The sequence below is a fragment of the Pan paniscus genome, chromosome 20 (genome assembly GCF_029289425.2).
Source record: "Pan paniscus chromosome 20, NHGRI_mPanPan1-v2.0_pri, whole genome shotgun sequence".
In the NCBI taxonomy this organism is placed as follows: domain Eukaryota; kingdom Metazoa; phylum Chordata; class Mammalia; order Primates; family Hominidae; genus Pan; species Pan paniscus.
In genome coordinates this window covers 57,998,905-58,025,350 of record NC_073269.2, presented here as the reverse complement: position 1 = coordinate 58,025,350, position 26,446 = coordinate 57,998,905, and the positions used below count along the sequence as shown (strand labels likewise).

At 42.6% G+C, this 26,446-nt stretch overlaps 2 protein-coding genes across 16 annotated transcripts in view; one reads left to right on the top strand and one right to left on the bottom strand.

Annotated features, from left to right (window-relative positions):
- Window positions 1-25,292, top strand: part of ZNF350 (zinc finger protein 350) — a 31,918-nt gene extending 6,626 nt beyond the window's left edge. For 4 of the 6 annotated variants that reach the window (XM_055103583.2, XM_008966228.5, XM_063600571.1 and 1 more), the window contains 4 exons: window positions 8,186-8,371; window positions 13,626-13,752; window positions 14,084-14,179; window positions 16,520-25,292. In XM_055103583.2, the coding sequence (XP_054959558.2) occupies window positions 8,357-8,371; window positions 13,626-13,752; window positions 14,084-14,179; window positions 16,520-17,880 (1,599 nt within the window). In that variant the 5' untranslated portion in view covers window positions 8,186-8,356 and the 3' untranslated portion in view covers window positions 17,881-25,292. Of the gene's footprint in view, window positions 1-8,185; window positions 8,372-13,625; window positions 13,753-14,083; window positions 14,180-14,683; window positions 14,753-16,519 lie in introns of all 6 variants that reach the window. The other 2 variants (XM_034944294.3, XM_063600570.1) reach the window with 1 other exon arrangement.
- The window catches only part of ZNF613 (zinc finger protein 613), a 59,236-nt gene continuing 34,208 nt past the window's right edge, over window positions 1,419-26,446 (bottom strand). For 5 of the 10 annotated variants that reach the window (XM_055103576.2, XM_003813665.5, XM_008966227.4 and 2 more), the window contains one exon: window positions 1,419-1,857. The gene's annotated coding sequence lies outside the window, so the exon portion shown is untranslated. Of the gene's footprint in view, window positions 1,858-2,203; window positions 3,810-6,232; window positions 6,416-26,446 lie in introns of all 10 variants that reach the window. The other 5 variants (XM_055103579.2, XM_055103580.2, XM_055103578.2 and 2 more) reach the window with 5 other exon arrangements.

The window sequence follows — 26,446 nt, the reverse complement described above, 5'->3', positions numbered from 1 at the left end:
ATTGTGCTGTCCTAATTAAAGTAGCTTTATAAGTCCTCATAACTGATATGGCAAGTCTTCTAACTTTTTTTTCAAACTTTAAAAAAAAGTTTATAGCTATTTAAACTTTTCATTATCAGTTTGGGATTGTGACTGTGATTTCATTGAATCTGTAGATTTGGGAGACTTGACATTTTTAAAATGCTTTGTTTTCCAACCCATCTTTATAGTACATCTTTGCATTTATTTAAAACTGTTAAAATTTATCTCAGTAAATCTGATTTTAAAAATATATTCGAGTTCTTCTAAATGATATCGTTTATGTCAGCCTAAAAGAGGAAACTGCACAAAATACAATTTTAAAGAGTTTACTTGAGCCAAAATGAGGACAGCTGCCTGGGAAAATACTTTCAGGTTGCCTTGGTTAAGTGCTCTGTTAGGATTTTGTTAGAAACAGGTTTTAAAGTCAAAAGGGAACAAACCGTGAGCTGACATAAAGTTGTTTGGCAAGAATTCTCATTGGTTTACAGAAATAATATCAATTAACAATTGGCTATACATTGTTAACTGTGGGGTTTTATGAGTTACGATGTCCAGTGAATGGATGTCCAGTGAATGGCATTTTATGGCTACTTGGTGTGAGTTAGTCTAGAGCCTACATAGCAAGTGGCTTTAAGAGATAATTATTTAGCTTGAGGGGGAAATGAGATGTGACTATTGTCACATTAAATTTTTTTTTTTAGTTTTTAATTTTTTCTTTTTTCTTTTTTTCAGGGGAACCCCTGTCAGAAAGACTGCTGTCACATTTTAATGCCTCTCTAGACCTGATAATTTAAAGGGAGTCACATTCCTCAGATACAAGATTCATTTCTTTCTCATTTATAAATTTTATTTTGTTTGTTGATGGTCTGTTCTGTCAGTTACTAGGAAAGGTCTGTTAAAGTCTTTAGTCTGAATTTTCTATTGCTTGTTTTTGGTTCTATTTTTTGCTGTATACATTTCAAGACTGTTGTTAGGGGTATACATATGGTGTATTTCTATGAATGAAGAGCCAAATTTCACCTCTTTTCAGTGAGCATTGTTTCTCTTTCTCTCTGTTAATTCTTTAGGATTTCTGGTCAGTTTTGTCTGAGATATAGTTATAACAGATTATCTTTGGTTACTCTCTCTGTGGCATATTGTCTCCAACCTTTTATTCTCAAACTTCCCATATCATTTTGTTCAGACATATCAACTATAATAACCGCATGTGGGGAGGCTGAGGCGGGTGTGTGATGAGATCAGGAGTTCAAGGCCAGCCTGACCAAGATGGTGAAATCCGATCTCTACTAAAAGTACAAAAATCAGCCAGGCGTGGTGGCGGGCCGTAACCCACATGGACCTGTGGGACTGCACAAAGGGGGGTGAACGTGGGAATAAAGACAGGAGACAAAAGAGTATATTTGGGAGAAGGGGTCAGGGAGCACCTTGCCTCTAGTGGACAAGGGCCCTGAGCTTTACACAGCCCTCCGTATTTATTAGGCAAAAGAGATAGGAGGGTGGGGGGGTGGAAGAAGGGGTCAGCTGCTCAGTTCAGAGTAGGCTTGCAGGACTGCATTCTCTAGATGTCGCAGTAGATAACCTCGGTGCCAGGGAGTGATGGCCTCCAGCAAACCTTATGTTGGCAGGAGCAGTCCTGAGTTTGCTCACATCCTGTATTCATGATCAACAGTTTGCTGTTTGATCATATAGCCTCCAGTGGAATGCTGAGTTGGTCCCGTCCCATGGGCCTTCGGCTCCCTGCATATCCCCCTTTCTGTTTATGTATTAATTGAAAGAATGTAAGACCGGGCTGGGCAGCTCTCATTCTCCGATTGGCGGTCCATCCGATTTTACAGACTATAAACAGAAGACAGAGACAAAACAACATTACTCCAAGAACTACATATAAGATGTTAATGTGGTGCCTTAGATAGGTCCAAGGGTTGAGGCTCTCCAGGCCTTCCTGGAATTCAGTCCAGTCTTCTAAAGAAGGCTGAAATTCTTGAGTTTGCCTATTTAAATCAAGAATTTTGTTTTGTAATTCACCAATATCAAAGGTGATGTTGGATGTGAAAGCTCCTTGCAAATGGGCTTTCACAAGGTCCCACGGATACTCACTTTGGTTATATTCTGAGTTAGTTACGCAAATATGAATGTGATTAAAATGATGACGCAATTGCTGCTGCAACTGCAAGCTTTGTACCTGTTCTAACCACAGAACCGTGGATTTCAACATTGCCGCTTCAGTTTGTAACTCAGTGTTAATTTTATTCTGAAGTAGCCTCGCTTGGTCAGCTGTGCGTGTCCAGTTCTCCACCTACTGAGATGTTTGAATAGAATTATGCAGAGTTACAGAAGATATCACAACAGAAGTTATTAGTTTGACCAAGGAAACAATAGCAAAAATTATGCCTAAGGCTCTACGGACACAGTGAGTAAGCTGAGTTAGAAGAAGTGTTACAAAAATGCAAAGCAGGTGTGGCAGCCCAAGGCTCAGACAGATTAACAGGAATCCATAGCCCAGGGATGCAACCCAACATTATCAAAGTAGAGATATTATGTGTTCGTAATGTGCTATGATTAATGCAGTGTGATATAACTGGCAAGATTTACAGGTCAATTGGGTATTGTTTACCTGAAGCTGGTTCTTCTTAGCTGCCAAAAAGGCATAAGGATTAAAAACACAAACTGTAAACTGAGTGGTGATATTCTTTACAAATGCAACATTAAGACTGTGTTGCTTACTATTGCTATTATTAGACAGCGTTCCAATCCAGATGTTGCCATTCATAAATGGGAGTGCTGCCTTCCATATAGTTTCTTGAATTGGTCCTTTCCTCCCCAGATAATGCAACTGAGGAAGAGGTGGGCTAAAGCCTGCTCCATGCCAAGCAATCTGAGCAGCAGACTGGGATTGGATTCTGGTGTTGTATAAAGAAGAAGCATTAAAAGCTTGCCGCCAATGCCAGTGAAGTTTGTGCCATGATTTCTGACTTTCACCTTTTCCATCTAATTGACCTTTAGGTTCCCAATCCACAGTGTCTTCAGTTGACATATATTGTTTACTAGCCAGTGGATCAAGACACTGGGTCCACGGAGTGGGGTAGGAACTATTGGATGGAATCCATTCTGTATAATCAGCACAGTTAGGATGACTGGACTGGGAATGATTGGTTAGCACACCAGTTACATTAATAGAACCAAGACCTAATAAGTACATAATTTTTCCATAGTGACTCAACCATGTTTGAGCTTGAATTGCAAGACAGCTATGGCTGAGCGACGTCTTTGTGGTGATAAACAATGGGAGTCCTTCCAGTGGAGTGGTATAATTAATGACATTGTTCTGAGAGTCTAACTGTTCTATGTCACGGGGAGTTAGGGGTCCTGGAGCCCACTCTACCTGATCGTGATAAATCTCAGGAGGAGTGAGCTCCAAAGTATAGGCCATACTGCTGGGGGATTGGGAACATATGCCCAATATGTTTTTGCCTATGCACAGGGAAAACGTAGCACACAGGACATTATGGTTAACATGGCCAAGAGCATGGAATCAGGGGTTTTGCCTGTCCCTGACACTCCAGTAGTTTCTCAGCTTCCTGCGTGGTTTTCTTGAGTTGTCTCCAGGTTATGGGGGTTGATGTCATCATGACTCTGGTTGGCCTTCTCTCCATCTTTGCACTCAGGCTCAGCTGACTCATAGCTCGTACAGGAGGGACTGGGCCCATGGTTGGCCACCCTGGGTTCCTCCAGTCTCCCATTCCATGGTCGCATGCACCTTGAGGGCACCCACATGGCTTGTCCATCTCCTGTAAACACACAAGCATACCCTCTTCCCCAGGTCAGTAAATCTACCGGGCCTTTCCATTGTCGTCCTTCTGGGGATTTCCATAACACTTTCAGATAAACTTTGCTTTTTTCCTCTAACACTTGCCAATGTCTTTCTGCTGGAGTCTTACCATCCATACCAGGAGTCAGAAAATTTAAAGTAAATAAGGCTAAATGTAGTTTTGATTGAGGTGGTAGTTGGCCTCCTATACCCCCTTTTTGTTTTTTCAACATACGTTGTAATGTTTGATGTGCCCATCCTATAGATATGACTGACACATCAGCTCCCATGTCCATAAGCCCATAAAATTTCTTTCCTTTAACGTGTACTACACAGGTAGGTCTATTAGAGGCTATGGGTTGGGAAAGATAGATTTCCCGTGTAGTTGTGCTCCCAAACCCTTTATTTCCTCATTTCTCTTTTCATGGGGAAGGGTGTAATTCACAGGGAATAAGCAATAATTGAGCAATATATTCTCCCAGTTCAAAAACCCAAAGATCTTGTGACATTAAAACTACTTGAATTTCTCCTTCATAATCGGAGTCAGTCATTCCTGGGACTACAGTGATGCCTTGCAAGTTAAGGCAGCTTTTACCTAAAATTAGTCCTGTGTATCCTGTTGGTAAAGGTCCCCAAATACCCAAATAGGTTTTTCTCCCCTAACTAATGTGATTCTTTCTCTGGTGGGTAGATCTAATCCTGCACTTCCTGGTGTGGGTTGAGGGAATCAATGTGCCTCCAGGAACCCATCCCTGAAGTGGGGTTGTGGTCTGCATTGGGAATGCCCTCATTGTTTGAGGGGCCCGGGTGCAGGCCCCCATCTCATTTACCAATGGGGTGCCATTCTGATGAAATTTTGAGCAGCACTGGGTAGCCCAGTGATTTCCTTTGTTATGGCGAGTACAGAGTCCTAGTGTTTTTTCTGCTAGGGAGTGAACTGCATTGTAATATCCTTTCTGTCCTGAGATCTGGCGGCATTCCTTTTTTAGATGTCCAGTTTTTCCACAATTACAACATTTTCCCATTTTAGGGTTTGACCCTTGGCTCCTTTTAGATTTGTCAACTGCTAAATTAGCCATTGCTTATGCTAACTTTGCAGATCGATGAAGCTCAGTTCCTACATCCTGACAAGCTCTGAGAAAATTTCCCAAGTTTTTTGTACACCTCACTGGTGCCAGTGCACGTTTACAGTACACGTTTGCATTCTCAAAAGCTAAAGTTAAGGTTAGCATTTCTGCAGCCACAGTATGAGGACTCTGACGCTTCAGTGCCTCATGTAATCTTGCAAGAAATTGTGCATAGGGTTCCTGCAACCCTTGCATGATATGTAAAAAGGATTGTACTGGGACTCCCTCTTCAGCATTGTGGCCCAGGCGCATTTAGCGGCCTGTGTACACTGCTGATAAGCAGCATCTGGGAGTGCCATTTGACGTTCTACATCTAAGGGCCATGACCTAACAGCATATCCTCTGTAATGTCTCCGTGTCCAGCAGCATGGTTCTGTTTAGCCTGGTCTGCACACATTTCTTGCCAATTTAAATTCCATGTCAGATATGCACTAGCAGACAAGCAAGTTCGCGCCAAGTGTCTCACATCAAAGGGTAAAAAACGCATAGCACCAAACACAGATTCTAGCAATCCTAAGGTGAATGGGCTCTGTATGCCATTATTTACCACTCTCGCTTTTAATTCCTTCAACAACTTAAACTCTAGTGGGGTGTGTTCATGAATAATCTGCTGTGGATTTTTTGGATCAGGCCTGATGGAAATAGGAAAAGCACAATGTCCTAAGGGCTCTCCAGCTACGGCAGCAGAGCATTAAATTCTTTGTATTAGGGTTTCTATTTCTGCCACCGAAGGAGGCAGTACAGATGTTTCTGCAACTGAAGGAGGCGGTATAGGCCAATTTTTATCCTCCCTCTCCTGTTTTTTATTTTTAATTGGAGCTGTGGGTGGGTCAACAGATTCTTTCAGATTTTTAGATTCAGCTTGCTGTCCTGCAGAATAATAATGAGATAATGGCAGAAGTACAGTACGAACTAAACTCCAAGTGGGGAAAACAGAAGAATCAACTTTAAGACCTTTTTGATGAGCCTGTTTTAATCCTTCTCCTGCTGTATCCCAATTTTCCACATCAAGAGTGCCTGCCTGTGGAAACCATGGTTATGTGTAATAACCTTTTGTGGCTTCTGCAGGAGGTTAGTGTCTGCGAATTAACCTGAGCTGCAGACTTGTCTCAACAGAACTTTAAGCAACTGCACATAATGTTTTTCTTCAATAGACAAATTCTTTCCCTTGTTACCCTGAGTCAGAAAACTTCCCAGTACTTCTTTAAAGCACTGCTCCCAGTACCTCTTTAGGTACTTATATCTAAAGATATAAACCTTATATCTAAAGATAAACCTTATATCTGCTGCCGGCAGACTCTTCCCCGGGTCCCCTTTCGCCTAGTCAGTTTCAGTTCCTCTGCTCCAGCAGACCTTCTTCATTCACGTCTTTGAAGTCCCATGATTGGATGCTGCTAGTTGGGCGTGCTTGGAGTCCCTGTTCTGGTTGCCATTTGTAACCTGCACGGACCTAGGTGGACTAAACAAAGGGGGGTGAACACGGGAATAAAGATGAGACAAAAGAGTATATTTGGAAGAAGGGATCAGGGGGCACTTTGCCTCTAGGGGACAAGGGCCCTGAGCTTTACACAGCCCTTCATATTTATTAGGCAAAAGAGACAGAAGGGGAGGTGGAAGAAGGGGTCAGCTGCTCGGTCCAGAGTAGTCTTGCAAGACTGCATTCTCTAGATGTCGCAGTAGATAACGGCGCCAGGGAGTGACTGCCTCCAGCAAACCTTCCTCAGCCGTCAGCCGGAGCAGTCATGAGTTTGCTGACATCCTGCATTCATGATAAACAGTTTGCTGTTTGATCTGTAGCCTCCAGTGGAATGCTGAGTTGGTCACGTCCCACGGGCCTTCGGCTCCCTGCAGCAGGTGCCTGTAAACCCAGCTACTTGGGAGGCTAAGGCAGAGAATTGCTTGAACCCGGGAGGCCGAGATCACATCATTGCACTCCAGCCTGGGCGACAGAGTGAGACTCCATCTCAAAAATTAAAATAAAATAAAATAAACCCCAGATGTTATTGGATTTTAATTTTTAATCCATTCTGACAGTTTTGAGGCATTTATATTTAATGTAATTAACTGGGATCCATGCTCTGTTTTTACTTAGCATAAAATAATGTAATGTAATTTTCTTAGCACATTTTATTTTAAAACAGCTATCTAAATGCATTGTATTTGCTCTTTTTGCTCTCTGTTTTTGATTCTCTTCTTTTGGATGAATTTCTTGTTATTACATTTCCCCCTTTTGTTGGCATGGAACTTACGTACTTTAAAACAATTACTAGTTTGTGGGGTTTTTTTGTTTTTTTTTTGTTTTTTTTTTTTTTTTAGACGGAGTTTCGCTCTTTTTGCCCAGACTGGAGTACAATGGCACAGGCTTGTCTCACTGCAACCTCCGTCTCCTGGGTTCAAGCAATTCTTCTGCCTCAGCTTCTGGAATAACTGTATTTTTATAGAGATGGGGTTTCACCATGTTGGCCAGGCTGGTCTCGGACTCCTGATGTCAGGTGATCCGCCCACCTCGGCATCCCAAAGTGCTGGGATTACAGGCGTGAGCCACTGTGCCTGGACTTACTAGTGTTAATTGTAACTAGAGATCACCTGTAGTGTGCAACCTTTGTCATATTCTTCTGCTAATTAGCACTTTTCCATTCTACAGAAACCTTAGAGCACGTCAACTTTACCACCTAATTATCCAGTAAATTAGATATTAGCTTTTTATTTATTTTAGTGTATTTTAGCTTTTTATGTATTTAAAACCTCCTAAAATATTGTCAGTACTGTTTTTATGACAATGCTTATGATTTGCCCAGTACATTGGCTTTCAAACTGAAGTACATGTCCTCACAGGGTGTACGTACAAAGACTTTTGAAGAGGTGTGGGAGCACACATGATTTAAAGGAAAACAAAGACCAGGTCCTCTCCTTGCTGATTGTCTCTTTTCTAAAACTCATCTGCCTAAGAGTTCACTATCTCCTGAGGCTGGTGCTGTGGTGGGTATCATTTCCTACCTGCCTTCACAGTCCTTCCACGGAAACGTCACAGAGGAAAGGCATACCTCCACCACATTAAGAATCCTAGACATTATTGGCCACAGGTATAAAATCCTCTGGGGCTCCAAACAAAGGTATATAGTTAACTATATTGAGGGCATTGCTTTAAGATGAGTGCCTAGGAGCAGTGACAGTATCTGGGCCTGGAAAAAATGTACCACTTACATTGAATTTGCTCTTCAACCCACAGGTTATGACTCCTCAGGAGCAAAAAACATAACCTGAAGAGGAAGGAAGTGGATTTGGGGTTCACCATTTCTAGGGGCACACTTGATTGAAGACTGAGACTTCTGAAGAGAAGGCCAGAAGATACAAAGACAGACCATCCCAGTTGAATGCTGTCTTCCAAGAACAGAAGAAAATGATCCAGGCCCAGGTAACTGACTTTTGGTTTGTTTTATTCTTTCCTTTGTTCCATAATAGATTTGTAGAAGCCTGTAAACATCAATTTCACTAATATAAAAAGTATAAATTTCAAAAAGCAGGATCTGGAGAGAAGTAAGCTTAGTTTTTAAACTCAATATCATGCAAAATAGTAGGATAAGGAATATAATGTTCATAGCATTAACACTAAATTATGAATTTTATGACACCATGCATGGCTGGAGGATCCTGTCGATTATATTAGCTGTCAGCTTGCATCTAATATCTCTGACAGCCAATGTCACAAGAAAATCATAATTTACATGGTATGTCCCGTTTTTGAAGATAAAACAGATTACTTCCTGGGGGTTGCCATTATTTCATGGCACTTTGGTCTCAGGAAATTTCTTCAGTGGTTCTTCCTAGAGTTGATGTGGCGGATGGTGTCCAGAATAGCAGCCTTCTCATAAATTCAGATGCAGGTTTCCTGTGGCTGTTTCTTGAAGGACTCCTTATATACTGTTATGGAATAGACTAAGCAAACTCAGTAAACACAGGGACTAACGTAAGTTAATTTCAGCCTTGTGGCAGTCTGGATTTAACTTGGAATAAAACCTAGACATCCTGGGAATATGGCAGGATTCCAGGACTTTCAAATGGTTCTCAATGAACAGATAGCTGAACTGGTGTTTGAATATAGATTTGGAGACAGGGAGTTGAAAGTGATATTGTCTGGACAGGACTTGGATTGGAGTTTACAGATTTCCTTTAGACTTTCACCTTGTAGAAAATGCCAAGTCCTTATTGTATAGTAAATAATTGAACAAAGGGAGTTTTGGCCTTTGTGTTCAAGCTAATGGAGGGTGAGCTCTGGGCTTCTGGAATGTCTTGCTAATGGTAGTGTCTTTGTTTGCCTGGGTCCTTTGGCCACTGGACAGCCTAAAAATATGAGCTATGATAGATCTGTGATCTATGATAGGTCAGAAACTTCCAGAACTAGAGGCTAAAGTTAAAACCTGACTTCTGGGAGGGTGTGGACCTAAGATCAGCCACATAGGTCATCTGTGATTGTGTCCCAGTAAAATAAGAAAGTACACATATCAAAAAATAAGTTTCAGCTGGGCGCGGTGGCTCATGGCTGTAATCCAGCACTTTGGGAGACCGAGGTGGGTGGATCACGAGGTCTGGAGATCGAGACCATCCTGGCTCACACGGTGAAACCCCATCTCTACTCAAAATACAAAAAATTGGTTGGGCGTGGTGGCAGGTGCCTGTAGTCCCAGCTACTTGGGAGGCTGAGGCAGGAGAATGGCGTGAACCCAGGAGATGGAAACTGCAGTGAGCCGAAATGGTGCCACTGCACTCCAGCCTGGGTGACAGAGCAACATTCCATCTCAAAAAAAAAAAAAAAAAAGTTTCTGGCTGAGTGCAGTGGCTTATGCCTACTTTGGGAGGCTTAGGCAGGAGGATTCCTTGAGCCCAGAAGTTTGAGACTAGCCTGGGCAATCTAGTGAGACCTTGTCTATATTTAATAAAATTGAAGAAAAGAAAGAAAAAGTTTTCTTTTCACATATTTTCTTCCTAATCCACTTCTGTAAATGGTTGGTAATATTTACTTCCTGTCACTGTATCTGTTTGTGGATCTATGTCTATATATGTATTAATAAAAGTGTGAGTATATATGAATCTATCTGTAGATATAAACATATACATCCATTATGATATACACATATATATATTTTACATGATAGAATCATATTTCAAAGAACATAGCAGCCAACTTGAAGGGACTCTTCATTGGCCGAAGATGCTACACTTTGAACATCCGAAGACCAATGATTGCAAATGATTGAAGAACATTAATTATATAAAATTCCATCAGTTTATAGCTATACTTGAAAAAAATGCATTTGTCACCATTGGGGGTTAGGAGAGAATCAAGTATTTAATCTGAAAAATGATAAAAGATCATAAACGTTTTGTGTGTGTGTGTGTGTGTGTGTGTGTGTGTGGCGGGGGTGGGTTGACTATGAGTTTATTTCTTACTTTTACTTTTCTGCTTTTTTTCTTTCTTCCTTTTTTTTTTTTTTTTTTAAATTGAGATGGGGTCTTGGCATGTTGCCCAGGCTGCTCTTGAACTCCTGGGCTCAAGCGATCCTCCTGCCTCCCAAAGTGCTGGGATTACAGGCATAAGCCATTGTGCCTGGCCCTCTTGATAATTTTGTATTACTGACCTGTACTCTGCTCCTTGGCTATAAATTCCCACTTGCTTATGCTGTATTTGGAGTTAAGTCCATTCACCCTCTACTACTGCAAAATCCCATTACATTTGTCTATATACCTGTCATAATGGCCCTGAATAAAGTCTTCCTTACTGTGCTTTAACAATTCTCATTGAATAATATTTTTTAAACATGTATAGCTTAATTAAGGAGGTGAGATTCCAACGCCTTTGCCGTATTCTTCTGAATAGAGGTAAGTCACTAGGCCAGTCCCTGCTCAAGGAGAGGGTGTAGAGCACCCAATTCTGTCCCTGTTTGGGCGCCACTTGTAACCCGCACGGACCTAGGGGGACTGAACACAGGGAGGTGAACACAGGAATAAAAGACAAGAGACAAAAGAGTATATTTGGAGGAAGGGGTCAGGGGGTACCTTGCCTCTAGTGGACAAGGGCCCTGAGCTTTACACAGCCCTCCGCATTTATTAGGCAAAAGAGATAGTTGGGGGGGGTGCAGTGGAAGTAGGGGTCAGCTGCTCAGTCCAGAGGAGGTTTGCAAGACTACATTCTCTAAATGTTGCAGTAGATAACCTCAGCACCAGGGAGTGATTGCCTCCAGAAAACCTGTTGGCAGGAGCAGTGGTGAGTTTGCTCACATCCTGCACTCATGATGAACAGTTTGCTGTTTGATCATATAGCCTCCAGTGGAATGCTGAGTTGGTCACGTCCCACGGACCTTTGGCTCCCTGTAAGTGGGAACTACATAAAGGTGTGAACACTGGGAGGGTGGAGTTCATTGAGCCATCAAATCTGCCTGCCATAGATCTGTCATATAGTAAACTGTTTTTGAGTGTGGATTGAGGTAAGACTTTACTTTTTTCCAAATAGATAGCTATCTCACATAAATAATTTAGAATGGGTAAACCAACCAGGATTAAGTACTTGTATCATCTACCAAGTGTGTTCACTGGCCTCTGTAATAAAATGAGTATAGAGTGTACCTTCTGCTGTTCCCTGGGTCTTCAATGACCCAATTTCCCACCAGCAGTATCCTTTAAAGCCATCCTGCATCCTGAGACAGGAGATTGACAATTTCATTGATAAGTAGTCTTAACTGTCACTATTACAGGGCTGTAGGTCCTTTGCCAGCCATGCCTTTCAGTCCTAAATGGTCTTCAGGGTTGGGCTGTGTTGTCCAAAAGCTGAGGACCTTACATTTATTGTTCCAATATTTATTGGCTATAATGATTTCTGTGGAGCAGTCAGCTGTCAGAAAATTTTGTCTCCTTTGTTGGTAACCTGTCATTGGTCTCTGGATTTTTTTATAGTCTCCCCTTTGTATCTGGTGTAATTTAGTTTCAATCTGTTGTGCCTACATGTAGACTTCTTGCTTGAAAAGTTGTTGGATTTCTTGAGTTTGAATTTTGGAGTGTTTAATCAGTTCTGAAAAATGTTCAGTGTTAGATCTTTGGATATTGTTTCTCCATTACTTGATTTTCTCCTTCTTCTTGAGAAATTATCAAACTCAAGGAGGTCATAAGAACCCTCAGTTTATAATTAGTCCATCAGAAAAATAGGAGGCCTGGATTTGTGATATATTGTTGGCCCTCCATATCCATGGCTTCCACATCCATGGATTCAACCAACTGAGGATTGAAAATATATATTTTTTAAGCATCTGAACTGAGCACATACAGACTTTTTTATTGTCATGATTCCCTAAACAATACAGTATGACAACTGTTAACATACCATTTACATTGTATTAGATATTATAAGTAATCTAAAGATAATTTAAAGTATATGGGGCTGGGCGCGGTGGCTCACTCCTGTAACTCCAGCACTTTGGGAGGCTGAGGTGGGCGGATCGTCTAAGGTCAGGAGTTTGAGACCAGCCTGGCCAACATAGTGAAACCCCATCTCTACTAAAAATACAAAAAATTAGCTGGTTGTGGTGGCAGGCACCTGTAATCCTAGCTACTCGGGAGGCTGAGGCAGGAGAATCGCTTGAACCTGGGAGGCGGAGGTTGCAGTGAGCCAAGATCGTACCATTGCACTCCAGCCTGGGAAAGAGGAGCAAAACTCCGTCTCAAAAAAAAAAAAAAAAAAAAAAAAAAAAATCAGCCAGGTGTAGTGTCACATGCCTGTAGTCCTAGCTACTTGGGAGGCTGAGGCAGAAGAATTGCCTGCTCCTGGGAGGCGGAGGTTGCAGTGAGCTGAGATTATGCCACTGCACCCCAGCCTGGGAAAGAGAGTGAGTCTCCATTTCAAAAAAACAAATGTATATGGGAGGATGTGCATGGGTTACATGCAAATCTGCAAGTACTATTCCATTTTATTTTATTTTATTAGAGACAGTCTTGCTCTGTTGCTTAGGCTGCAGTGCAGTAGCATGGTCATAACTCAGTGTAGTCTCTAACTCCTAGGCTCAAATGAGCCTCCTGCCTCAGCCTCCCAAGTAGCTGGGACCACAGGCACTCACCACTGTGCCTAGCTAATTTTTTAATTTTTTGTACAGATGGGGTCTCATGTTGCCCAGGCTGGTCTTGAACTCCTGGGCTCGAGTGACCCTCCTGCCTTGGCCTCCCAAAGTGCTGGGATTACAGGTGTGATCTACTGTGCCTGACCAATACTGTGCCATTTTATATCAGACACCTCAGTATCCTCAGGAGGTCCTGGAACCAATACCCTACAGATACTAAAGGATGGCTGTATATATGTCTTTCATTTGCATGTATCTAAAATAAATATATGTACATATATTCATATATATTTACATATATAAAATGTATAAATATGTTGTTTTTAGGTTAGCAAGATTTAACTTCTACACTTTATAGAAACTTCCAATTGGGTGAATGGAGGATGACTGAATATACAATTACAGAATATTATATTAGGACTTTACTTCTTCCACATTGTATTAAAAAAAAAAAAACTATTTGGTATATGCACACAGCCTGTAGAGTGGAAATGAGCAGAAAAACTTTAGCATTTCTTCCACATCATCAAAAAGACATCACTTTATTAAACAGGACTGTTATTACAGGAATCCCTAACACTGGAGGATGTGGCTGTGGACTTCACCTGGGAGGAGTGGCAGTTCCTGAGCCCTGCTCAGAAGGACCTGTACCGGGATGTGATGTTGGAGAACTACAGCAACCTGGTGGCAGTGGGTGAGGACAGCTGCCCTGTGTCACTCAGAGGGTGCCCAGTCAGTGGCCTTCCTTTCTCAGCTGCCTACCTCTTTGGAATGCCTGCAGTACTCTGAAGTGGTAGATTCTCAGATCCTTCTCTTGCTCCCACACAAGATGGTGTAATCTACCCTCTTGTGAGAGAAAAACCTTGATGTTACAGATATGAAACGAAACTTTCATAGTTTCAGATAAGAAACTAAATTTTGGGTATTTTAAGAAACTCAAGTTTCTTAAAATGTAACATTCTTCCTTCTTGACATTGCCAGCCCAATTTGATATGTCTAAGTCCTCTATCATTTCCCATGAACAGGGTATCAAGCCAGCAAACCGGATGCACTCTTCAAGTTGGAACAAGGAGAACAACCGTGGACAATTGAAGATGGAATCCACAGTGGAGCCTGTTCAGGTGAGAGAACCCACAAGGCAGAAGGCTATGGAAGTCACATTCTAGTCAGTCAGAGAAGGCAACACAGCTGTGAAGGGGGTTTGAGGATATGTAAACAGTTCCTCTACTCATCTGTCTCCCAGTGTGAGACCGGTTTTTCTTTGTAGGAATTTAGAGTTAAAAAAAACAAACAAAACAAAAACTCTTTATCTCCTCAGAGATCTGATTATTTTATCTACATATTTTTTGTTTGCCCGCATAATTTTCTTCTTCCTCGGGTTTCAAATATTTCCCTTCTTCATGTCGTTCCACCTCTCTTGTTACGAAATTCCACCTTCCAGGCCTCTTTCCAAAGAGGAAACTTTGAAGTCCTCACTGTTTTCGGACTCCCACCCCTTTATGCCCCTTGGCTAATGCTGACCTCCCCTCCTAACACCTCCCCTGTGTTGGATGTGGCTTCCTCAGGGTAAACTGGACTTTCGCTGTGCCTTGGCTTCCTTCGCTTCTCTTTTTCCTTATTCTTAGGTTCTCCAAAGGCCCCGTTCTCCATTTTCTCATCTGTGCCCTTCACTCTTCAAAGTTGCCTTCATTCTAGTAAGTTAAACTCCTTCTGCTCCCTGGAGGAGAGTCCCAAACTGACATCTCCCTGTTGTTATCTAACACAGATTTTAGTTCTGTGTAATTTACTTCATGGCAACTCTCCCCTGAGTTCCTAGTAACTGCAAGGAACTAGAATCATCTTTCCTCCAAGAAAACCGTTAAGTTTGGATTCTCGTTTGTTCCTGTACATCCTGAATCTTGGCCATCTGGGTATTACCTGCCTGAAGAGCTCTCTTCTTTAAAGGTCTCTGCTAGTCATGATGAATCTCTAAGTTAAAAAAGTCATTTTTTTAACATCCTACATTCTCAACTCCCGCCTACTTCCATTTGGTTCCTTTCTGTATTTAATAATTTGCTTTTGTTTTTTTCCCCATCATATTCTGATGACACCAAGTCCCAGTAAACCATGTTACCTGTCAAATTTCTCGTTTCAGTGATCTCTGTGATATAATACCATCTTGCTCACAAAGAGATTTCCATCCTCTTTCCTAAACCCTGCCTGGTGTGTTCCACACATATGATTACTTCCCTGACTCATTCCCTTAAAAATTATTCATTATTATTATTTATTTTTATTAATTTATTATTTTTTAAGACAGAGTCTTGCTCTGTGCCCAGGCTGGAGCGCAACGGTGCGAACTTGGCTCACCGCAACCTCCGCCTCCTGGATTCAAGCGATTCTTGTGCCTATCCCCAACACTAGCACCATACCTGGCACATGGTGATCATTCAGTAAGAGTATGTGGAATGAATGAATCTGTTCTTTGGACGAAATGGGCCTCCAGCCTCTGGTCTGCTGGTCACAGTGAATTGCTTGTATTTTAAGGTCTATTTTGCAAGGCACATTTAGAAAGCAGCCAAATCTGTCTTTATTATTAGTGATCTAACCTTGTTTTATGCTGCTTTCACCTTTTAGTTTGTTTATACTATTATTTTTTGCCAATGTGCAAGGAACATTAAACATGGAGTTTTATTTACACTCAGGTCATAGGGTTATTACTAAGAGACACCTCACATCAAGGCATTAAAAAAAAGAATACTTTGGGGCCGGGTGCAGTGGCTCACACCTGTAATCCCAGAACTTTGGGAGACCAAAGGGGGCAGATCACCTGAGGTCAGGAGTTCGAGATCAGCCTGGCTAACATGGTGAAACCTTGTCTCTACTAAATATACAAAATTAGCTGGGTGCGGTGGTGCATGCCTGTAATCCCAGCTACTCGGGAGGCTGAGGCAGGAGAATCGCTTGAACTCAGGAGGTGGAGGTTGCAGTGAGCCGGGATCATGTCACTGCACTCCAGCCTGGGCTACAGAGTGAGACTCCGTCCCCAAAAAACAAAAGAAAAAAACCAAAAAATACTTTGGCCGTGAGCCGGGATTGTGCCACTGCACTCCAGCCTGGGTGACAGAGTGAGACTCCGTCTCCCAAAAACAAAACAAAACAAAAAATACTTTGGCTGAGCGCAATGGCTCACCTGAGGTCAGGAGTTCAAGACCAGCCTGGCCAACATGGTGAGACCCCGTCTGTAGTAAAACTACAAAAATTAGCCGGGCATGGTAGCAGGCACCTGTAATCCCAGCAACTTGGGAGGCTGAGGCAGGAGAATTGCTTGAACCCAGGAAGCAGAGGTTGCAGTGAGCTGAGATCGCAGCATTGCACTCCAGCCTGGACAACGGAGTAAAACTCCATCTTAAAAAAAAAAAAACACAACAAACTTTTACCCCAAATCTAAATGATAGAAATCTTTGTTCTTTTCTTTCTAGACATATGGAAAGTTGATCATGTGCTGGAGCGCTTGCAGAGTGAAAGCCTGGTGAACAGAAGGAAACCATGTCATGAACATGATGCATTTGAAAATATCGTTCATTGCAGCAAAAGTCAGTTTCTGTTAAGGCAAAATCATGATATATTTGACTTACATGGAAAAAGCTTGAAATCTAATTTAAGTTTAGTTAACCAGAGCAAAGGCTATGAAATAAAGAACTCTGTTGAGTTTACTGGAAATGGGGACTCCTTTCTTCATGCTAACCATGAACGACTTCATACTGCAATTAAATTCCCTGCAAGTCAAAAACTCATCAGCACTAAGTCCCAATTCATCAGTCCCAAGCATCAGAAAACACGAAAATTAGAGAAGCATCATGTGTGCAGTGAATGTGGGAAAGCCTTCATCAAGAAGTCTTGGCTAACTGATCACCAGGTAATGCATACAGGAGAGAAACCCCACAGATGTAGTCTATGTGAGAAAGCCTTCTCCAGAAAGTTCATGCTCACTGAACATCAGCGAACTCATACAGGAGAAAAACCTTATGAATGCCCTGAATGTGGCAAAGCCTTTCTCAAGAAATCACGGCTCAACATACATCAGAAAACACATACCGGAGAGAAACCCTATATATGCAGTGAATGTGGAAAAGGCTTCATCCAGAAAGGAAATCTCATTGTACACCAGCGAATTCATACAGGTGAGAAACCTTATATATGCAATGAATGTGGAAAAGGCTTCATTCAGAAGACGTGTCTCATAGCACATCAGAGATTTCACACAGGAAAGACGCCCTTTGTATGCAGTGAATGTGGAAAATCCTGTTCTCAGAAATCAGGTCTCATTAAACATCAAAGAATTCACACAGGAGAGAAACCCTTTGAATGTAGTGAATGTGGGAAAGCCTTTAGCACAAAGCAAAAGCTCATTGTCCATCAAAGGACTCATACAGGAGAGAGACCCTATGGCTGTAACGAGTGTGGGAAAGCGTTTGCGTATATGTCGTGTCTGGTTAAGCATAAGAGAATACACACAAGGGAGAAACAAGAGGCAGCCAAGGTGGAAAATCCTCCTGCAGAGAGGCACAGCTCATTGCACACCAGTGATGTCATGCAGGAGAAAAACTCTGCTAACGGGGTGACTACACAGGTGCCTTCTGTGGCCCCTCAGACATCATTAAACATCAGCGGCCTCCTCGCAAACAGGAACGTAGTCCTTGTGGGACAGCCAGTGGTCAGATGTGCAGCCTCAGGAGATAACAGAGGATTTGCACAGGACAGAAACCTTGTGAATGCAGTGAATGTGGTTGTGCCTTCCGTGATCAATTATGTCTTATTTTATGTTACAGAAAACCCATAGGAAGAAAACTCAGATCTATGTGGAAAAGGGTTGAGCAAAAATTTGTAGTTCATTATGTGGCCGAAAAGCAGACACTGAGAGAACATGTATAAGGCTGAGGCAGCCTGATAAACTCATCCTATTAAAATGTATGCTGTGATACACAGGCAAATTTGATGTTAACCTAAGCACATACACAGCAATTGCTCGATTGTGTCAATTAAATGAGTAAAGGAAGCCCAAGTACTTTTAAGTGGAGGAAATGAAGTACTGTGAGTTTTTAAAAGAGATGAGATAATTGGTGTCGGGAGTATTGCAGTGACTGAAAAGCTCCATAAGGGGCAGTTGGTGGGAAAGGGCTAATACTGGAATGGGGGAATGTGGGACACATATGTGTCAATTCAGTTTCCTTAGACCAGTGCCAGTGTGGAGGATTAATTGAAAGCCAGGACCATCAACTTTCAGAACTTTGTATTATGCAGAGGGATCTGTGAAACTAGTCAATTTGTTTCATTAAACAAATATTTTAAAATTATTTCCTTTGTACCTTGTCCCGTTCCAGGAGCTGAGGTCAAGGAAGAAAAAGTTTGTGGTCTCCTGGAGAGTTTGTGGGGTTAATTTTAAGTGGTATCATTACACTCAGGCAATCTAGTCAGGCGGTGCAAATATCTACATTAGGTGAAATGGACATGGAGTAACTGTGTCCAGGGGACACGATAATTTATTGTTCAAGGAGTAGCAGAAGGACTGCTGTTAATGGTACTTAAGCACCTTAGTACAAAAAGGAGGGCTTTTTGTTTGTTTTTGCCCATGTCTTATCTCTCCAAGAGATTACAAATTCCCTGCTAAGTTTTGTAGCTACTTAAATTTTAGAATTAAAGAAACTGAACACAAAATTTAAAAATTCAGTTCCCTCACTGCTCAAGAGCTGTATATGTGAGTAGAGGCTACTAAACTGGACAGCAGAGTGAACAGAACTTTCAGACAATGAGGACTCTTTGTCATTATTTCCAACATCCCAGAAAGTTATGCTGGAGAGGCTGCTTTGCATGATCTAATATTTCCCAACACATAGAAAAACAAAAACTAATTATGTATTGATTTGGAGAGAGAATGATTTGGAAAGAGAAGTGTATTTTGTCATTGAAGGGAATGACAGTTGTAAAGAATAGAATTGTCACTCACAACTTTTGTGTGATTAGAAAGACTTAGCCAAATATAAAAGGGGCAGAGCAGAAAAGGAAAAGGACTCTTAGAATAAGTAGAACACAAAGGAGGAGGAAAATCTTAGTCTCTGAGAATGGATGAGACTGTAACAGATGAGAGGAGGTGGGTTTCTTTTGGGACGTCTTAGAGATGACGCTTTTATTTGTCCATAAGACCTATCACCCGCTAGGGTTACCATTTCAGAGATCCCAGCTTCTCTGTGACCTGCTGAACTGAGACGTGATTTTTCTTTTTTTTTTTTTTTGAGACATGATTTATCTTCATCATTCTCACTTTTCTGGGAGTAGGTCTCTTGGCCTTCTTTATCCGGTTTTTTAACCTTCATCCCATATGGATACACTGTCCAAGTTACAGTAAGTGCTGCTCATAGGAAAATAAATGGAAATTTGCCTTGTGGCTAGGTCAGAATTCAACAGAAATCCTGGGTTACTAGGTAACCTTTTTTTGAGATGGAGCCTTGCTCTGTCACCCAGGATGGAATGCAGTGGCACGAACTCAGCTCACTGCAAACTTTGCCTCCCGGGATCAAGCGATTCTCCTGCCTTAGCCTCCCGAGTAGCTGGGATTACAGGTGCCTGCCACCACGCCCAGCTAATTTTTTGTATTTGTAGTAGAGATGGACTTTCACCATGTTTGCCAGGCTGGTCTCAAACTCCTGACCTCGTGATTCACCCACTTCGGCCTCCCAAATGCTGGGATTACAGGCATGAGCCACTGCGCCTGGCCACTAAGTAACTTTTATGTATCATCACTGTGCAAGGCACTGTTTTAGATACAGTAGGATGGATCGGTGAACAATACAGGCAAAGGAATAACCTTTATAAACTTTACCATTGAGTGAGGCAGAGAAACAGATTGTACGATGTTAGGAAGGAGAAAAAGACTAGTAGTGGATACTAATGCATACTTAGTGATGGGGGCTTTTAAAAATATGTTATTTTTTTTCTCCAAGGGAAGGCTTTTCTGGATGTAATTTGAGCCAAGACCTAAGTGTACTGAGGAGAGCCTGTTACAGCATTTGTAAGCACAGAATACTCCAGGAGTATTTGTAATTGTTGTCTGTGAGCTTCTTGCCCCAAGTCTCTCAGAAATTTAAAAAGATGCAAATCCCTGAGTCACCCCTAGACTTCCTAAACCAGATCCTCTGGGGCTGGAACCTGGCACTCTGCATTTGTAATGAGGGCTTTCTGGTGCACACCTAATTTTGTGCATCTTTGCCCTAAATCCTGGATTAGTGCCCCATCATTACCCCCACATTATAATGGGATAGATTCAGAGCAGATACTCTCCAGCAAAGAATCAGAAATGGGCACTCCACCAACCAGGCCCTATCCACATCTGGCCTTTGTGAATCTGCACATCCTTCCATGGTAAGGTCAGGTCGCTTATGCTCTATCAGGGTCTAAGGATGAGTTGGCCAGGCCTACCCTGAGCACTTGCTTAACGTACCTTTCAGAGATTGACCTCCCAGATGAAGGAGGCTCAGTGCATACCTAAGCTTGGTACACATCGTGTCTGCTCCCAAACCCAGGATCCTTATAGTTTCAATGAAGATCACCCTTCATCTGCTCCCATGACCTCAGTCCCTCCTCGGCCAAGAGGCAGTCCTGCATAGTGATTTGGAATGTATCCTGAAGTCACACTGCTTAGTTTGAATCCTGCCCTGCCATGCCCAAGCCATGTGCCATAGAGCAACTAATTGACCAAGGTCTTGACTTTAGCTTTAAAATATCTGCCTCAGGTTTGTTGTGAGAAGTAAATGTAAAGTCCTTAAAACAGTGTCTAGCAAGAAACACAATTAATACAAGTAATGTTATTAGTCCCAGTGAGGGGAAGAGGAGGAATCAAGAGTATAGGTGTGCCTGAACTTAATCAAAACTGTGACTTGATGACAAAAAGGTTGCCATGCACTGAGCCAAGGATTCCTCATATAGCATACTTTTTAAGCTTACTAGAGCTGTGATTATGAAACTCTCTAGCTTTAAACTTTGAAACTTGCAATGACTGTTCTGCTTGGGGTCTGGACAATGGCAAACATCCTTAAAATGGCCATCAAGTCTGCATGTTCTGGTTCTTTCTTCCCTCTCCCATACTCCACCTTGCTCTCCCTGTTCTGACACACTGGCCCTCTTTTGGCCCCTCATATGCTGCTGACATCCTTTCATCACCTTCAGGCCTCTGTGCATGCTCTTTCTTCTGCCTGAACTATTCTTTCCCCCCATTTTCTGCATTTTTCCTCCTTCAGGATCTTCAAACATCACTAATTCAGAGCAGCTTTCCCTCACCAGTCTGGCCTTCCATAGGATCATGTTCCTCTTCTTCCTAGCACTTAGGGGAATTGCAGTTTAACATTTTGTAGATTTCCATGTGCATTCCCCATCTGGATTCTAAACTTCCTGAAGGCAGAGAGTGTGGGGAAAAGAAAGATAGATCAGACTGCTACTGTGTCTATGAAGAAAGAAGTAGACATAAGGAACTCCATTTTGTTCTGTACTAAGAAATTCTTCTGCCTTGAGATGCTGTTAATCTGTAACCCTAGCCCCAACCTTGTGCTCACAGAAACATGTGCTGTGTTGACTCAAGGTTTAATGGATTTAGGGCTGTGCAGGATGTGCTTTGTTAAAAAGTGTTTGCAGGCAGTATGCTTGGTAAAAGTCATCACCATTCTCCAGTCTCGAGTACCCAGGGACACAATGCACTGCGGAAGGCCACAGGGACCTCTGCCCTAGAAAGCCTGGGTATTGTCCAAGGTTTCTCCCCACTGAGACAGCCTGAGATATGGCCTCGTGGGAAGGGAAAGACCTTACCGTCCCCCAGCCCGACACCCATAAAGGGTTTGGGCCCCGGAGGATTAGTAAAACAGGAGGGCCTCTTTGCAGTTGAGATAACAGGAAGGCATCTGTCTCCTGCTCGTCCTTGGGAATGGAATGTCTCAGTGTAAAACCCAATCGTAAATTTTGTTTACTGAGATAGGAGAAAACCACCTTATGGCTGGAGGTGAGACATGCTGGGGGCAATACTGATCTTTACTGCACTGAGATGTTTGTGTAAAGTCAAACATAAATCTGGCCTATGTGCACAACAAGGCACACACACCACCTTTCCTTAAACTTATTTATGACAGAGTCCTTTGCTCACATGTTTTCCTGCTGACCCTTCCCCACCATCACCCTATAGTCCTGCCATATCCCCCTCACCGAGATGGTAGAGATAGTCATCAATATATACTGAGGGAACTCAGAGACCAGTGCTGATGTGGGTCCTCTGTATGCTCAGCACCGGTCCCCTGGGCCCACTGTTCCTTCTCTATACTTTGTCTCCGTGTCTTATTTCTTTTCTCAGTCTCACATCCCACCTGATGAGAAATATCCACAGGGCTGGAGGGGCTGGCCCCCTTCAAGAGAGCAGGTCTGTTTTTTCCTCATCATTTCACCTCCAACACTGGGCACTAGATCAGGCACCTCGCAGATGCTGAGACAGTATTTGGTTGAATTAAGGAGTGTTGCTCCGACAGCTTTCAAGCTACTTAGCTGCCAAGTGGCAGGCTGTAGATTCAAATGTTTTCTGGCATCTAAAACTTTTTTTTTTTTTTTTTTTTTGCTTGGAGGGTTTGTTTTATTTTATGATCTCATCCTTAGATTACTCTGTGATCAGCCTCCACTCCTAGGGCGATAGAGACTCTACTGGCTGTTTATTTTTACTCTGAAATAGTTTGACTAGGTCACGTAGTCATGAGATTCAAAACTTAAAGCTGTACAAAAAAGCACATTTGTGAATATCTTATCCTGTTCTCAATCCTAGTTTTCCCCTGACCTTCTAGCTTTTACAGGTAAACATGTTTACTGTGAATCCGTCCAGTGTTTCTTTTTATAATACAAGTATATATTATTATTTGTCCTTTTTTCAAAGGGTGGCATACAGCATACGCTCTTTTGCATCTTTTCTATGTTTTGTTTGTTGGTGACGGAGTCTTGCTCTGTTGCCAGGCTGGAGTGCAGTGGCGCGATCTCAGCTCACTGCAACCTCCGCCTCCCAGGTTCAAGTGATTCTCCTGCCTCATACTCCTGAGTAGCTGGGACTACAGGCACGTGCCACCACAGCAAACTAATTTTTTTGTATTTTTCATAGAGATGGGGTTTCACCATGTTGGCCAGGATGGTCTCTATCTCCTGACCTCGTGATACACCGCCTCGGCCTCCCAAAGTGCTGGGACTACAGGTGTGAGGCACCGCACCCAGCTGCATCTTTTCTATGTTTAATTATCACTGAGTAGCAGCACAGCACCTTGAGGGTAAGTGAAGAAGGAAAGACTGTAGCCTGTCAGCAAAATATGGTTATTTGTTCAATAGTCTTATTATTGAAGTGCTGTGTTCCAGTTTTTGTTGTGAGCACTGGTGCTAAAAAAAAAATTATAGACTTCAGCCTTTGTGGAACTCACAGTTCATTCTGAACAGCAGTTAAGTGAGCAGATGATGATGATCAGGAAAAATGATCTTCAATTATCCCCGGAAGAGAGATGCTTCCTCTATTTCCCTATTGAATGCCTTCTATAGTTCCCTTCCTTAGCCCCACTTAAGAGTTGCAATTTTATATTTAATGATTGCATTATTATAAATAAGACAAAACTGAGAGGCATCCCAGAATGCTGTCTGAAGAAGTGACATTTCAAATGATTCATGAAAGGACAAGTATAGTAACTAATATTCCCTCATGTTTTCCTGTGTGCCAAACACTTCACAAGAAGGGAAAGTACTTGCAAATTCCTGGTAGCGTATAAGACCACAAGATACCTCAGAAGGGGCAGAATAAGAATCAAATGTACAGCATAGAGTAATGGAACCTGAGAATGGAGAATCTGGTGTTTGCTTGTGTACAGCTGAAGGGGGCCAGCCCCTCCACACCTGTGGGTGTTTCTCGTCAGGTGGGACAAGAGACTGAGAAAAGAACTCAGACACAGAGACAAAGTATAGAGAAAGAACAGTGGGCCCAGGGGACCGGCGCTCAGCATACGGAGGACCCGCGCCGGCACTGGTCTCTGAGTTCCCTCAGTATTTATTGATCATTATCTCTACCATCTCAGAGAGGGGGATGTGGCAGGACTATAGGGTAATAGTGGGGAGAGGGTCAGCAGGAAAACATGAGCAAACATCTCTGTGTCATAAATAAGTTTAAGGAAACGTGCTGTGCCTGGATGTGCACGTAGGCCAGGTTTATGTTTGACTTTACACAAACATCTCGGTGCAGTAAAGAGCAGTATTGCCGCCAGCATGTCTCACCTCCAGCCATAAGGCGGTTTTCTCCTATCTCAGTAAACAGAATGTACGATTGGGTTTTACACCGAGACATTCCATTCCCAGGGACGAGCAGGAGACAGATGCCTTCCTCTTATCTCAGCTGCAAAGAGGCCTTCCTCTTTCACTAATCCTCCTCAGCACAGACCCTTTACAGGTGTCAGGCTGTCCATACTGATTTTCTAGGGGCGGCTGATACTGAAGTTCAGCTGGTGGCCAGTACTGATAGGCTACCGGCTGTTGGGTCTTATTTTCTACCGGCTGATATTGTGGGTACTGTATCTGGATTGGCATTGCTGTGACAGAGACTCTGTCTTTTTTTATTTGATATTCTCTTGGGGTTTGTACTTGTCTAACCTGCATTTGAGGTTGTAATGTTACAGGTATCTGAACCACTGGAAGAGGAGTTGGCCATCGTGGTTTAGACTCTGATGGCCCCGCTAATTCTGGACCTTTTTCTTCTAATTTTAATGTTTCAGGATATATTACCTCCTGTAATTGATTGTAGTCAACATTTTGCGTTGACCGAGCCATTACAGACTCTGCTACATATTTACAATGTGAACTTTCCATTCCTTTCCAGGATTCTGTCCCTGCCTCTTCTTCACAATCTATGACACAGCTTTCAGGGGCATCAGAAACTGAAACACTGTCTTCTCCTGTTTGAAACAGTTCTAAAGCTGCTTTAATAATGGCCCAATCATTCCATACTGTAAGTGGGATGATTTTACCCTCCCTAATTGCTTGTTTTAATTCTTTGCCAATTTTTCCCCAATCTTTTAGATCTAAAGTTCCCTGTCCTGGAAACCTGGGCAGAATTGTTCTATTGTTTGAAATGGCGTGATTAAATTTTCTGTAGAGACTCTCACTCCCTCTCTTCTTAAAAGAATTTTAATAAAGCTGAGATAAGAGGCATATTTACTATCAGTTTGTCCCATTTTTACTCTGGGTTCCTCCAAGCACACAGGCTTACCACAAGGCTGACCATGGACGTACATGGAAATCTCTCACTGACTTGTCCTCAATGACCACAGTCTAGCATATCTTCACCCTAGAGAAAAGCACCCACGTTGGGCACCAGATGAAGGGGGCCAGCCCCTCCACACCTGTGGGTGTTTCTCGTCAGGTAGGACGAGAGACTGAGAAAAGAAATAAGACACAGAGACAAAGTATAGAGAAGGAACAGTGGGCCCAGAGGACCAGCACTCAGCATATGGAGGACCCACATCAGCACTGGTCTCTGAGTTTCTTCAGTATTTATTGATCACTATCTTTACAATCTCAGTGAGGGGGATGTGGCAGGACTATAGGGTAATGGTGGGGAGAGGGTCAGCAGGAAAACATGTGAGCAAAGGACTCTGTGTCATAAATAAGTTTAAGGAAAGGTGCTGTGTGTGCCTTGATGTGCACGTAGGCCAGATTTATGTTTGACTTTACACAAGCATCTCAGTGCAGTAAAGAGCAGTATTGCCCCCAGCATATCTCACCTCCAGCCATAAGGCAGTTTTCTCCTATCTCAGTAAATAGAATGTATGATCAAGTTTCACACTGAGATATTCCATTCCCAGGGATGAGCAGGAGACAGATGCCTTCCTCTTATCTCAGCTGCAAAGAGATCTTCCTCTTTCACTAATCCTCCTCAGCACAGACCCTTTATGGGTGTCAGGCTGGGGGATGGCCAGGTCTTTCCCTTCCCATGAGGCCATATCTCAGGCTGTCTCAGTGGGGAGAAACCTTGGACAATACCCAGGCTTTCTAGGGCAGAGGTCCCTGCGGCCTTCTGCAATGCATTGTGTCCCTGGGTACTTGAGACTGGAGAATGGCGATGACTTTTACCAAGCATACTACCTTCAAACACATTTTTAACAAAGCACGTCCTGCACAGCCCTAAATCCATTAAACCTTGAGTCAACACAGCACATGTCTCTGCAAGCACAAGGTTGGGGCTAGGGTTACAGATTAACAGCATCTCAAGGCAGAAGAATTTTTCTTAGTACAGAGTAAAATGGAGTTTGTTATGTCTTTTTCTTTCTACATAGATATAGTAACAGCCTGATCTCTCTTTCTTT